This window comes from Camponotus vicinus, unplaced genomic scaffold (genome assembly GCF_025532165.1).
Source record: "Camponotus vicinus isolate PSW18456_S1 unplaced genomic scaffold, iyCamVici1.0 SCAF_2, whole genome shotgun sequence".
NCBI lineage: Eukaryota > Metazoa > Arthropoda > Insecta > Hymenoptera > Formicidae > Camponotus > Camponotus vicinus.
Window position 1 is genome coordinate 1212106 of NW_028141956.1, and position 14650 is coordinate 1226755.

Sequence of the window (14650 nt, forward strand, 5' to 3'; positions counted from 1 at the left end):
TAAGTGACAGACAATTTCTCATTCTCCATCGAGATAGTTCAATTCGCGTCCATGCATCAATGTTTTTAAAAGTATTCTCGCGTAAAATAAATAATAACGTTGAAAATACCATAAAAATATTGCGGTCGTATATTTTGCGGTTTTAATACCGCGTTGATCTCGATAAGCAAAACATCGCGATATAAATGTCGCGATTTTTCGCTCCGAAGCGATAAATCTACCGTTTGATGTAGCAAAAACATTAAAACGTGTCTTTCGCTTTACTTCTAAAATTTAAATATAAATATTAAACTCACCGATAAAGTTTAAAATTGTACTTACCGGTGCGTTTCTCGGCATCTCGATAAGTGACTTCGCTGAGGGTGACGGGTTGACTTCGGCCCTTGGCGTTGACTGCGTAGACCGCTACGTGAACCCCGGCTTCGACCGAGGCCTCCAGCCCGGCCAGGGCGAAGATCGGTTCGTCCGGGTTAGAGACGTTGTAGAGAGGTTGGCTGCTAGTGAGGAAGTCGACGTCACCGTGATAGACCTCGAGGACGAATTTCTGCGGGAGCCCGCCGTCATATCCCGGTACGCACTTCACTTCCACGCTGGTATACGTCTGGTTCGCCAGGGTGCAATTGCGCACCGGAAACGGTTTTCCTGAAAGAAAAGCAGGTCGTTTATAAAGCAGAGAAATCGTAAATTATGCGACTTATGGCCGAACAATCTCTACAATTCAAATATAGAACTTGGATGTGGGTGGAAAGAGGCTACGAGAGATTTTCTCCCCTCTCTTTCTCTCACTAAATCTCTTTTAACGATATGACCATTTTCCTCCCGCGTGACATTCCTGGATTTTTTGCACGCGTTTCCGAAAGAACGACTCCACAGGTTAGCTCGGGAGGGCGAGACCACCGTCCGTCGTTCTCTCGGAAATCAAGCCCGGTATGCGAGTGAAAAATTCTCGCGTGTCTAGGAACAGCAAGAGATTTAGTGTACCAGGATAGTAATGGACGTAGAGATATTTCATTCTCTTTTTCCTCTCACCCCTCCTTCTCTCTCGCGTTATCGCGATGCGACCCGAGTCCCTCCCAAACTCTTCGCCATCGGGATCTTGCCTTCGTCAAAAGCGCTTTTTCGAAATCAATTTTTGCGCCTTGTTGGAATCACAGGAGCTCGATATCTTATCATTTTCGACGATCGATCGATTGGGATGCGTATTCCCGTCTTTCGCGTTTCGATTCTGCGCGGAATCCTCTTATCGCTGTCTCTCGATATTCCTCGTTTCATTCGTGAGACGCTCGGGATTTCATTTCTTTCACGTTAATCACAAAGTCGTCGTTGTCGTCATCGTGCTCTTCGTTATATTATAACTCACGGATCTCCAGGACGTATATTGAATCTCGACAATGCTTCGTTTGTACTTTATATGCGCTTGCTCTCTCTCCTCCGTTCGTCTCTTTTGCCCTTTTACCTCTTAAGTATCTTTACACGTAGCTCGGACTTCATTCTCCGCGAGAAAACAGTTGTAGCTCGCGCTTTTGTGCTAGTAAAGGGCCCCCCGCTGAGATAAAGGCAAATTCAAATTAGTTTTATGAGCAAAGAAGATAGCTAAGTTCGTCAAACTGGATGACTCGCGAAACGATATATTTTTCTTGTATGATATTTCTCTCTTCACGTTCATCTAAAAATCAGCTCCAACCAAAACATGTGGTAATGTAAGCAAAACTAGACAGCCCACAAAATTTTGCGTTCAATTCAGAAGAGGGAGTGAGTTATGATAAATTGGATCTCTCTCTAGAAAAAGCAATGCTTTCTTAAGCCATAGAGTCATATGTTTTATCTATCCTTGATATTATGAATATTTTCTTTAAATTTGCGAATTATTTTTCAAGATATATTGGTCTTTTCTTTTACTCGTCATGAATTTTTCTAGGGAGAAATATCTTCGCACATTCGTGGATCGCGATACGTCGCGGAATACCAATTATATTTGCTCGATATGCGTAACAAGTAACGTCTTACACGACACTCGATTCTATCGCGAGAAATTCTGTCCCGGAAATCCCGTTTCTTTACCGTTTCATCATGCTTCGATGAGCGTATTCCTTGCCGAAATGCTTTGCGGGAATGGTAACCGACATCAATAACGTCGCAGAGGAGGGAGAGGACACGGAGAGGGTACAAAAATAATTTCATGCCATCGAGTTTACGGATCGTTGGCATCGGCGGAGCACCGCGAGAGAGAGAAAGAGAGACCCTCGACAGGAGGCGAGGAAGCATGGTGGATACGCGAGAGCGACAAGGACGACAGATTTTATTTTCGAGAGGGGAGGGCGCTCTCTCTCTCTCTCACACACACACACACACACACACACATACACATGTAGGTGCCGCTAACACTCGACGTATTCGTCAACGTCAATACGTTCTCGGCCGATCGCCATGTCAACGTCACTGTCGATCACCCATGGAGAGCGGAGGAGAGGGGAGGGAAAAAAAAAGAGGAAACGAGGAAACGCGAAAAAATTCGTCTAGGGATTAATGCCGATTTAACGCTCGATGATTGGTCGCTTCGCCATTGTACTCGCGGGTGGATTATTCGCGGACGAACTGCTCTCGCGTTCTTTTCCTCGGAGACCTCATAAAAACAGCGGAGATTTTACACATTTTAATCGTCGCCATTTTCGTGCCATTTGTCTAATTGTGTTGGCGCAATTAAAAATATATTTAATTCAGCGCAAAATTTATTACATCACATTTTTTATCGAAATCGTGCATTATTAATTTCGTAAACAGGAAATTAAATATCAATCATGTTTCCTTAAGGATGCTTTGTATGTACAATCCCAGCAAAAAGTAGCTGAAAATCATTATTGACGAATATATCCACTTTTGGTGTATTTTGAGTATGAGAAATTGCGTGGAATATTACAATTTGATCTTAGCTACAGTGCAGAGATGTATTTTTTAATATTTATTGCGTTTTTACTGAAATATTCCGAATTTTGTTAATCGAAATGATTAACTTTTGGCAGAGAATTTCGCCTCGTGTCAGATACATGGCTAATTTCATTGAATTATATTTAATATCTTTTTAACCAGTTAGTAATTGTATAATATTATTTGTCCAAATATTTCCTCTGTATCTAAACTACACTTTTGCAAATTTTAAACAAATTCTGAATATTATTTCCATGTGTTTTTGTCATTTGAATCGACGTGATTATACGTTTCCCATAAGAACACATGTTAATTCGGTGCAAATTAAAATCCTTATAACTTGTGAACGCTTTAGTGAATCGATTTAAAAATTGTACTGAAGATTTTAAACATATGTAAGGACATTCTGTACAATTTTCATTAAATTCTCAATATTCTGAAAATAAGTACAAAACATCCTTAAAAATTGCATCCCATATTTTAGTCATCTTTTTATATCTTTATTTATTTATATATGTAAGTGTCTTTTTTCTCAAACACTTGGAATTTCTTTTCATTCTGGAGTTTCAAACAAATATGTCGACTGTCTCTGTAATTTAATTATCCATAATCCAATAACGTACTCCTTCCAAACAAATAGCAGCTTTAAATATATATAAAGGATGCTTCTTCCGCTTTTAATCTTCGAGATACTCGAGAATAAATAAAAGTACAAGGGATAAAACAAATAATTCTCAACTATTTCGAATCTGGATTTCAATTGAATTTCCGTAGCGCTTTCTTACAGAGATACAATTACATTCAACTAAAAGGACACTGATCGATTAATAAAAGCTTTGTCACGTCAATATATACCGTATTCGATTACGAAACGCAATTCCGGAAGAAGTCCGCCGGAATAAAATGCCTCTTGAACATCACACGTAGTTTATCGTGCACACTCACCGGCTGCTACCAGCTGGAATAGACACGGCCTGGATTGGGTACCGACGAGATTGTCCGCCCAGCATGAGAGTGTACCGTAATCCAGCTCGCTGGTCGGCGTGTATCTCAGCACGCTGACGCCGCTCGACTTCTCCATGGAGAACCTACCAGGTGCTACCTCCAGGGTCTCGCCGCTGTTGTTGAATTTCCACCGGAAATTGTGCGCCGGCGGATCAGCCTCGACCCTACAAGCGATGTCGAGCGACTCGCCCCTCGACGCGCCGACCACTATGATCCGGTCCTCCTTGCATACCGGCGCGACTGTAAGCAGAGTTATCGATTTATTACGTGCCGCAAGAGGAGGGCGAGAGGAGAACCAGGTCCTCTTCCGCCAAGCGTCTCGAAGCCTTTGACGCTGCCGGAATTTATCGCAGGATTCGCGGAATTTATGACAATTAATCGAGATCTCTGAAATTTCCCAAGAGCTAACGTCTTCAAATTTTACGGATCAGGAGAAAGAGAGATCTCTATGCATGACAATTTAATTTCGCAAAATGCGATGGAAAATTGGCGCACAATGATAGAAAAGGATGTAAATTAAATATCAGCTGTTCTTCTTGCTCTTTTTCCCTCGAAGATTCGAAAATTTTAATCGCTGCACGTTTTAAGATGTGATTGGTTGTTTTACATGTTTGCATAAATACTAATAAAAAAATAACAAAGAATATTTATTGTTATTAATGTATTTAACATTAATAGAAAAGAAATTAATTATTATTAATATATTTAATTCTATCGCTATTAATGTATATTTAATAGATTAGCTCAACTCCGATTCCAACGCGAGTCTAGACTTTGCGAAAAAAAGTATAATAAATTATCACGTGTTTATTATTAATGCGAGAATAATCCATTCCAGCGATAGCGCCGTACGTGTTATTTTATGTCATTCTAGTAATATCGGAAGATGGAAGAAAAGGAGATCTTTCCGAGGGGAAAAAAGCCGCGAGATAAAGCGAAATGCAAAGCGAGCGAGGAGATCCGGGCACCGTCTCGGCGTTATCTGTACACGAACGGGAGATTTCTCCCGTTTCTGACGATATGCCAATGATGACCCACATATCGCGGCTACATCTGGGAAAACACGCAAACGACAGCGATATCGTACGGACGATTTTTCCGACACGCCTCGACGTTTTGTCACGAAGAGGGGTAGGGTCCTGGCGTGTAACCGACGGTGAAATCGTTTTATCAACACGAGAGTTATGCAAAAAAGGTCTACTGTCTCTTTCTCCCTCCTGCCTTAGTCTTTCCTCGCAACGATATATATCTGAGTTCCAATTTATCTGCGTTTATCTCCGCCTCCCTTTGTCTCCATTCGTCTCTTCGTCTCCGAAAAGGGCGAGGAGAGAAAGAGGGACGTGTACGCGCGTTATCGTGTAACGCTGAACGAGATGTCTTTCTGGGACAAAATTGATATTACGCGACAATCGGAACAAAGATCGAAATGCTGATGTATAATGCTACTCGCGACCGGCGAAAAATATATATATATAAACGAGTATAAATCCAGATTCAAAAGCTTATATTTAACCGGTCAGGTTGAAAGTATTCGTTATTAAATCCGCGGATCTCTCGCGCTTTTGAATGTATCACTTTTATCGCAGACTTTTCTGCTTTATTATGTTCATAATTACGGTAGATTTCCTATTGTAACTCGATTGCGCAAGACAAGCAATTGATATTAATTTTCGATGATATAGCCGTAATGCAGCGATGGCTTTTTAACGATTTGATATTGAATTTAAATGCCGTGTATATTTAAGCGTTATTGGCCTTATTTCTTGCTGCGATATTTTCAATTGTCTCGTATTTGAACTTTGATCATGACTTTTTAGCCCGGACACAAGTGGACGCGAAATAAATGCGGCACTGAGAGAAATTTTACGATATAAAAGTAAACGCGCGACACACAATAATGGATTTTATTTACGACGTGTAAATAAAGTACACGATGATTTATGCGAACGATATCCGCATTAAACCAACTCGTAATCGTAATCTACACACTGCACTTTACTGCACGTACATTTATCATTAAATAAGGATCAAAATAAGAACATTATAGCATTATAGTAATCATAATATCGGAAAAATGATAATTGGCTCTATTGATGAGTGTACGATAATTAAAATTACTATTTACCTGAAGAGAATAAAAAATATTATTTGTATATTTGTATTGTATTTTATGTTTATATTTTAAAGATATTTTAAAGATTAAAAAATGTAAATTGTTAATATTAAATAAAATAAATATGTCATATATTGAATTACATGTCACATGTGTAGGCTCTCTGGCTGTACAATGAATTGAATGGTTTAAAATTAATAATAAATCGTATTTTGAGAGAGAAAAAGAGAAATACGATACTGCGTAACTACAGCACGATTTCAATTAAGTGAAATTTAATTAACATTTATGCATCAAAAAGTAACAAAACGATTTCGTTATAGCCATTAATTAATATCGTTCAATTTTATATCGCCGCGCGTGTATAATATTCGATTACCAAGTATATCGCTAAAATCGGTATGCTTTTTGATGTTTAACGATGATTTTGTACAGTATTTATAATTAATTGATAACGTAGACTATCAACTTTGTGAATAAAACTTACAAGTTGAAGCAATTTTACCGAGCAATTTTAAAGAGCGCGAGTTATAAACTTTATTATAGATAAATTGAAAATAATTTACTACGCTTTTATGCAACGAAAATATTATTTACATGTATGTAATTAAAGTATAATAAAAAATATAAGAATTTTATGTGAAAATACTACAATACTTATAAAATATCAAGACTGTCACTTTAAAAAAATAAAAACTCTACCGATAAGTTGTCAAGAGTTTCTTTACTTATATAAACATTTTTTTATATTTTTAATATTATTATATGTATATGCGTGTGTATGTGTGTTATATAGTGACAGAAAATAAATGAATATGTATCGAATCGCCTTTGCCATATTTCCTTTAAATTCACTTAACATTTGTGTCCGACCTCTAAATTCTATTATATTACGATAGTGTCGATAGCATAAACCAAACGTTATTTCCTCTTTCCAAACACAATGCTATGTAATATATCCAAGAAAATAAACCACCGAAACAATTCCCGATTTCGATTTCTTGAGAGTACTTGCGAGATGGTCGCTTATATGCGAGACTATTTCCTCTACCTTTACGAGGTCGTCACGATCCATAGTTAAATATATTGAGGATCGCGCTTGTCTGCGGAATTGGAACTCGTGAAAGCGCCGTCAGGACTTCGTATTAAATATCTCTTGCGTGCTGATTATTTTAGAACAGTCTTATTAGGATCAAATCAAACTCGTTTCGTGAATCGTCGAGTTATACTTTTACGAAATTCGTCAAAATAAATTAAATTTAACGAGTTAAGAAATTAATAATAAATTCAATTTATAATCTCTCAAAAAATTATAAAATCTTATTTTAATATATTGAAAAAAAAAATTTTTATATTAACCGCGAGCATTATATTCTCGCGAAGATTTCAGAAACTTTCTAAAGCTAGCGGCAGCGCTTCGTAATTTTCAAACTGAAATTTGGATCTTCCCAAATATCTCGCAAATTGTGCGTTCTCCAAGAGAACTACGCGAGTCCTTTCATGCTTCTCTCCCGTAGAAAAGCTTCCTTACTTGCGCGAAGGAAGTACCGCTTTGGTAATTCGTACGCTAGAGCGAGAACCGCGTGCACGTGGTCCCGCCTTATTCCTAGGTATGCTACGAATCACTCCTTTCACGAAATTCAGAGCACCTTCCGCGCCGACAGTCGACCATAACCCGGGAATTGGGTTTAAAAAATGTAGCTGGCGCTAAGGACTCTTGAAATATTCATACCGAATGTGATTTCCGAGATGTACGCGGCGCCTGGGTTAATATATGTACACATATATGTACATATATACATATATACATTTATTGAGCAGGCAGATACGATCGGCAGATTAAATCGGTCGAAAATAGAAATCGGTGTTATTATAGAACAAACGATTCTCGAGTGCAATTTATAATTTCTCATTATTTCTAATTTTTTCATTGCATGTTGATGCGCGATAATGAAAGATTATCCAATCACTCTTTTCCAAAAGTCCTTTTTTGTCGAGAATAATTTATAATTTCTAATATCTTGCTTTTAGTTTTTAATCTCCAATAATTTATCTCCACTTTCCAGTTATTAATATTCGTACATTTCTTCGAATTAATTTTAAAATATTGAAAATGATATTTCTATATTTACCTATGTTATCTCTCTCTATTATATGTTTTATATATATTATATATATTTAATACATATTATATTTATTCAATTTTTATATATTTTTCATTTTGTTTTCTCTTTTCCTAAATTGAATGAATGAAAATGTCACTGATTAAAGCAAGATTCTGTGACAATTTATCGTAAATCTCATCAAAAATCAGTAAGTATTTCACTATCTATTTACATAATAAATATTTTGTTGAAAAATCACTAATTGGTTTTTCTCCAAAAGTAAAATTACATTTTTTGTTTCTAATGCTATAACTGAAACCACATCTCATCAGTAATAATAATTCCATTTAAGAGAGAATATATCATATTTTTTTATATTTTATATAATTCTACAACCAACTCACTTGTAACCATTTCATATACTTATTCGTTAAAGAGTTTTTTATTGTTCCCGTCAATAAACAAATAAATAATCATACACTTTACTTACATTTAACTCGAAAATGCAACGGCTCGCTACGCGTCTCGTTCAGATCATTTGTTGCCGCGCAAACGTAACGACCGGCGCTGCTTCTTGTCACGCTTTGCAAGACGAGACTCTGATTTGACCAGATAATCCTTGCCGATGTGTTATGCGCCAGGATTTGATTCTGCAAAGAAAAAGAAACGATTTTGGATAAATTCGATACGGTAAAAAACACGATACACACACACACACACACACATATATATATATATATATATAATTTCTAAATTATAGCCATACAATACAAAGAGATGTATGTATTTATCATATAAATGTCTAAGAGAGAAGCAGCAACTTCGTTTTCCCCGCGAGAGGACTTGTCCTGCCGCGAGATCGACCGCGCGATTTCATTTCTCGTTACTTTTTAATTTCACGATAAATTAGAGATAAGCGCGGCCGCAGCGATGTCTTCCTGTCTGTTACGACCGTTCGTTATCGTGTCATTTCTTTTTTTTCCCTTTCCAAGGGATGTCACCACCGAGTAGACCGAGCACTTTTACGACCGCGAGAAAGACAAAGAGGAGAAGTATCTTGCAAGAGATTACGAAGGAGCATATACATAATACTGTTGCACGTGCAATATAACACTGTTACAACTCGAACAAGGTAACGAGTCGTATTCGTATAACGAGGGTCATCAAGAGTCTGCGCGCACAAAAAGGACTATTACTGTTTGCATGTCGTACTTTATACATCTAAAGGGTAGAAATGTAAAAAAATCGTTTCTTTCTAATAAAAAGTAAATGTTGAAAAAAATTAATTGATTCTTTTTTTCAGTATTTTTTAAAATATAATATTATTTTTCTTCATATTTTTTGTTAATATGATAAAAGAAGAACTAAAATTTTTCAATTTATTCCTTTTTGAAAATAATTTTAATGAATTAATGAGAACTTTACGGCAAATTATACATGTCAAGCACGATAATTCGTATAATTTTCAGTTAGATTACATAACAAAAATCTTTATTATATTTAATTAAAAATTATCCGAATTATGTCATATTTGATACGTCTTTCTATTTTAATAGCAAAAATTTTATCAATTCATTAAAGTAAGAACTTTAGTTTTTTTATTATATTAAAATAGTGATTACAAAATTTAAAAAATTTTATAAAATTACAAACTCTGTTTTTGTATCTATAATGAAGACAATTCATTTGAACTCAATTTTGATTTGTTTTAGAGAATTTACTTAATTAAAAATAATAATTATATAACTCTATAGCCAATTGAAATTTTGCCGGAATACATTTAAAATAATGTGATGATTAGTCCGAATATATAATCTAAAAAATTAAAAAAAAATCAACTTGCAATAATCAAAATATAAAAATGTTAAATATTTGAAGAAAAAAAAAAATTTTTGATAAAAAACAAGGCTTGTTATTTTTTCATAAAAATTGTATTTTATGAAAAAAAAATATTTTGTGTTTTTCTTCTATTTACATTTTTACGAGATACATCATTGATATTCCAGATCATAGCGATCGCAAATTTTCGTTGTATAGTAAAAAGACATAAAATAAAAATTAATAAGAACGAAATATTTTTTCTTCTTTCCTTATATTTTTCGATTCAATTATAATTTTACTCTTTAATTGAATCGAATATTGAAGATCGCGAAATTGGAACGGATAACGAGTCCTCTCGGTATTTTCGCGAAGGAAAATCAAGTTTCATTTGATCAATTGCCGTTCAAACATCGTATGTTAACATTAACATTAAGGACTAATGAATATATATATTCTGCTATTATGCTATTCTAGAGATGTACCAAGGTGCGCGACGAAATATGGTTTAAACAGTTTCAGCAGTCGCGAAAGGAGCCGCCGCATGGTTACATGTCACCATAACAAATCTGTCGGTTTAATTAACTACGAAAGGGTGAGCAGCATATTATGTCTTACTCTGTCCCTGTTTTCGCGACAAAATGAGAGGCGGGACAAATGCTAGTGCTAATATCGTACTCCGCTGAAACTTGCAACCGGGAACGAACTCGCGTAGTGGAACAGCCGCATGTCAGGGCCAACAAGTAGCTAGAGTCGGCGCATACACTGGCGTCGTTTGCCGTTGCCAAATGCAGGCCGAACCGCTTAATCAGGCGAGAGGCAGGCCGGGCCTTCAAAAGTTCTGCGACCGCCGTCTACTACCTAATTTACGGGCTAGTTGCTGGCGCAATGTGAAATTCGCGCGTGCAATGTATAATTATAAAGTTGATTATCAAAAACTATTATTAAAATAGTAATTACATTATCAAGAGTTATTCTCGAATTTCAATAATAGAATTATTTTATTATTTATTTCTATAAAAATTTTTGTTATTGAAATTCGAGAATGACTTATATATATATATATATATATTCCAGAATTATTTCAGGATTAAAAACATCTTAAAATAAAATATGAATTTAAAATATTCCGAAAATATGAAAGAAATCTCTTTTAGAGATCTCCCTGTTTTCAGATTTTGCTCTTTATGCCAAAAAGACATCTAAATATTTTAAACATAAGATTTTATGGAATTATAATCAGATTATAATAAATAAATTGTTCATGTAGTTAAATTTAATAATTTTATATATATATATATATATATATATATATATATATAAAATTATTAAATTTAACTACATAAATTATTATTATTAAATTCTAAAAATTAATGATTATTAAATTAAATTATACATAAGTTATTATTATATTTTAACATATTTCAATTATTTTACTGGTAAAAAAATATAAAAATTCTAAAACAATTACAAGTTTTATTTAAAAATTAATTGTTCTTCTTGCATATATACAGTTTTGAAGAAAAAATTATCTAAGAAATAACACAAGAAGAAAATGTTCTGAACTCATATTCCTAGAACTTTTTTTTTTCTCATGGTGGGTAGAATCTCCTTAGCCATTTATTTCTCAAACGCTCTGTATACACACATATACAAAGACGTTTAAGAAAGATTTTTACTTCATTCTATTTCTCGATTCTTCTTTTACTTTGTTGAAATACGCTGTGAAAGTTCGATACGCGGGAAAAAGGAACGAAAGCGCGAGATTATAAGAAGAATATCTCACAGAGTCTCGCCTGTGTCATAGTGCATTACGTAAAAAGCTATAGGTCCTGCCTATTTAATCAGAGAAGAAACGCGACAGTCGAACGTCTTTGTCTCGCCGGCAAACATTTTCTCTCGGCCAGTAAAAGTCCCTTAAGTTTTTCACTCTTTTCCCACCCCCTTCCACCCCTCCCCTTCACCTCTCCTCTTACCCTTTCCGCCATTTCGTTCTCATACCTCTTACTCACTACCGTTTCCTCCATTACACCGGCGGACCCTCTTTTCTCTCGTTCCGCCAGAATCCGCTCGCCGAAGATAATTCGAAATCGATTTGAAACGAGGCCATTTGAATCTCGGAGAAGTTGGGGTATATAGGCGAGAGGGAGGAGAGTTCAGAGATTTCTTCTTCCACTTCTCTGTCTATCCCGCCGGGACGTTTCTTTCCCGCGGATGTCGCCCGATGGGGAGTAGATTTATTCAATTGTTTTATAATCTCGGCAGCTCGACACGATGACGCTCGCGTTGCGGCGTCATTCTATCGAAATTCCACCGTTCATCGTACTTTTCGCACGCGCGATTTCACAATATTGGCGACGAGATATTTAATTGTACGATTAATTGATATATCGATAAAAGTCGCTCCTTCCGTTACCGTGCGACATATTGTTAAATATGTCAGGTTAAACGAATAAATCGCACAATTCGAGAGCTTACTTTTTTCCCCTCCCTTAAATATTGAATTTAATCAGAAATAATTTCAATTAAAATACAGGGTGTCCCGAAACTAACGCTTGATATTTTAAAGGCAGATTCTCTGGCCAATTTAAAAACGATTTTTCCTCAGCGAAAATGTCGCGGCACTAATAGAGTCGAGTTATAAACGATTGAAAATAAAGGGTTTCTCGCAAACTAAGGCTTATGGGAATAAAATATTAATAAAGTCACATTCTTTAGTTAATTTTAGGTAGAGTTTACTTTAATAGAATTTTAATTTAAGGCTTAGTTAGAAAGATACATAATGACAAAAATTGGGAATATGCAAAAAATAATGATCTCCCTCGACATTTTCGCTGAGGAAAAATCGTTTTTAAATTGGCCAGAGAATCTGCCTTTAAAATATCAAGCGTTAGTTTCGGGACACCCTGTATATACAGATGTAAAAAACTTAGAAAAACAGCTATACGATTTTTTCATATTTCTGTCATATTATGAACTATGCTTTATAAAACATTAAATAAAATATCAAAGAGATGCACATGTATTAGGGTATTTCGGGCACTTAACCACTCATATGGCGAACATATGAATTGATATATACTAGAATTTTTTTGCACGATTAAATTAATTTCCTGCGATATGCGAGAGATGTTTTTTTTTCAATAAAACGTAATATAAAAAAAGTAATAAAGGGGAGGGCGCAAAAAAATCCAATGAATGGACAGGTGGTGTTTGCAGCCATTAGCGCGGTAACTCAATTAAACTGCATTGTAATCTATGTAACCAGCCGTCCATGTGGTCGAGTCTAGGAGGTTTAGCGCGCTTTAGCATAGGTTAAGCCCCAGTTAAACCCCGAGGTTTATCTTCGATTTACTTGCGGCGAGGAGACGAAGCTTGGAAAGGATTCGTTAAACGTTGTACCTCGTTAAGATCGGCGAAGGAATTTTTGATGGGCAACGTTCTTACGTTCCCTTCTTTCTAGGTGTCTCATTGAAATTCTACGTCCAATAATTTTACAAAATAATCCTGACATTATCCTCTCTTATCGATCTCTATTTGGATATTTTTCTCATTATTTCTCACTATATTAAATTATTTAGTCTTCTTTTCGATTTTTTGACGTTAAAAAGTTGTTTTTTTACCATAATATAGATTATAATCTATAACCTACAATTTATAGCTCGTGTATTTAAGAATTTCTTTTTTGTGCGCAGTTAAATATATAAAACTTATATTGTAATTAATATTTAATTATACATATAAATATATATTAATATTAAGATTGACATTTGAATATTAATTTATATTATACATGATAATTAAATTAAAAATTATATATATAATATTTTTTTCTAATTCGAGATAATACGAGAATTCGAGAATTATATATTTTTACATGTAAAAAACGAGAATTGTAAAAGTTTGTCTCATTAAAAATAATCTAAAAGAAGAGAAAGAGAATATCGGAATTATTTCTGTATATTTCTCATCTATTATTTGATGTCTACTTGAATATTTATTCCCACCATATTAGATCATTCTTCTTTTCGATTTTTTAACGATAGACAGTCGTTTCTTAATAATTAAAAATATAAAACTGCTCGATCCGATCACGATTTATTTAATATCACTTTGTCAAACGAGAACCATCGAAGCTTATCGGCCAAAATCACTATCAAAGGTAATTCTCTCACTCTACGATGGAGATTTCCCACACGCTGATCGATATCGCGGCGGCTTACACGTATGGTCCCATTGCGTACTCTCGCTTCGGTAGAGATAGCGAAGTTTAAAGTTTCCTTTCGCGATTCGAATCCCCCAGCCTCCACCTTTCCGTTCCCACGAGTCGCGATTCCGTTCTTTCGTCGTTTCCGTCCGCGTTTCTCTGTCGTCGTCCCCGACGAGGCGGAATGGAGAGTGTCGTCCTGTGTAGTCAGCTCCTGACTTTCGTTTATCTTTTCTTGCGACCGAGCCATTCTGCGAAGAGCCACCATCCGTCCTGCGCGCCTCCTTCTACTTGTCCAATCTACTTTTCCTCCGCTTACTGTACTTGTATTTGTTCGTGTAAGTAGATTCGCGCTAGTAATTTTGTTCCAATTTAACTTAGTTCGCGATTATTCGTATTTTCGTTCGACGGTAACGGAAATATTGGAATCACAGAAAGAGAAACGAGATAGTAGATGTCATTATCCAAAAAGTGCAG

The 14650-nt window shown here is 35.5% G+C and overlaps 1 protein-coding gene across 3 annotated transcripts in view; it reads right to left on the reverse strand.

The window, feature by feature from the left end:
* Positions 1-14650, reverse strand: part of LOC145967459 (kin of IRRE-like protein 1) — a 372081-nt gene that overhangs the window by 15550 nt on the left and 341881 nt on the right. For all 3 annotated transcript variants that reach the window (XM_083092372.1, XM_083092371.1, XM_083092373.1), the window contains 3 exons: positions 8639-8798; positions 3871-4170; positions 322-642 (listed from right to left, as the gene is read on the reverse strand). In XM_083092372.1, the coding sequence (XP_082948498.1) occupies positions 322-642; positions 3871-4170; positions 8639-8798 (781 nt within the window). The remainder of the gene's footprint in view (positions 1-321; positions 643-3870; positions 4171-8638; positions 8799-14650) is intronic.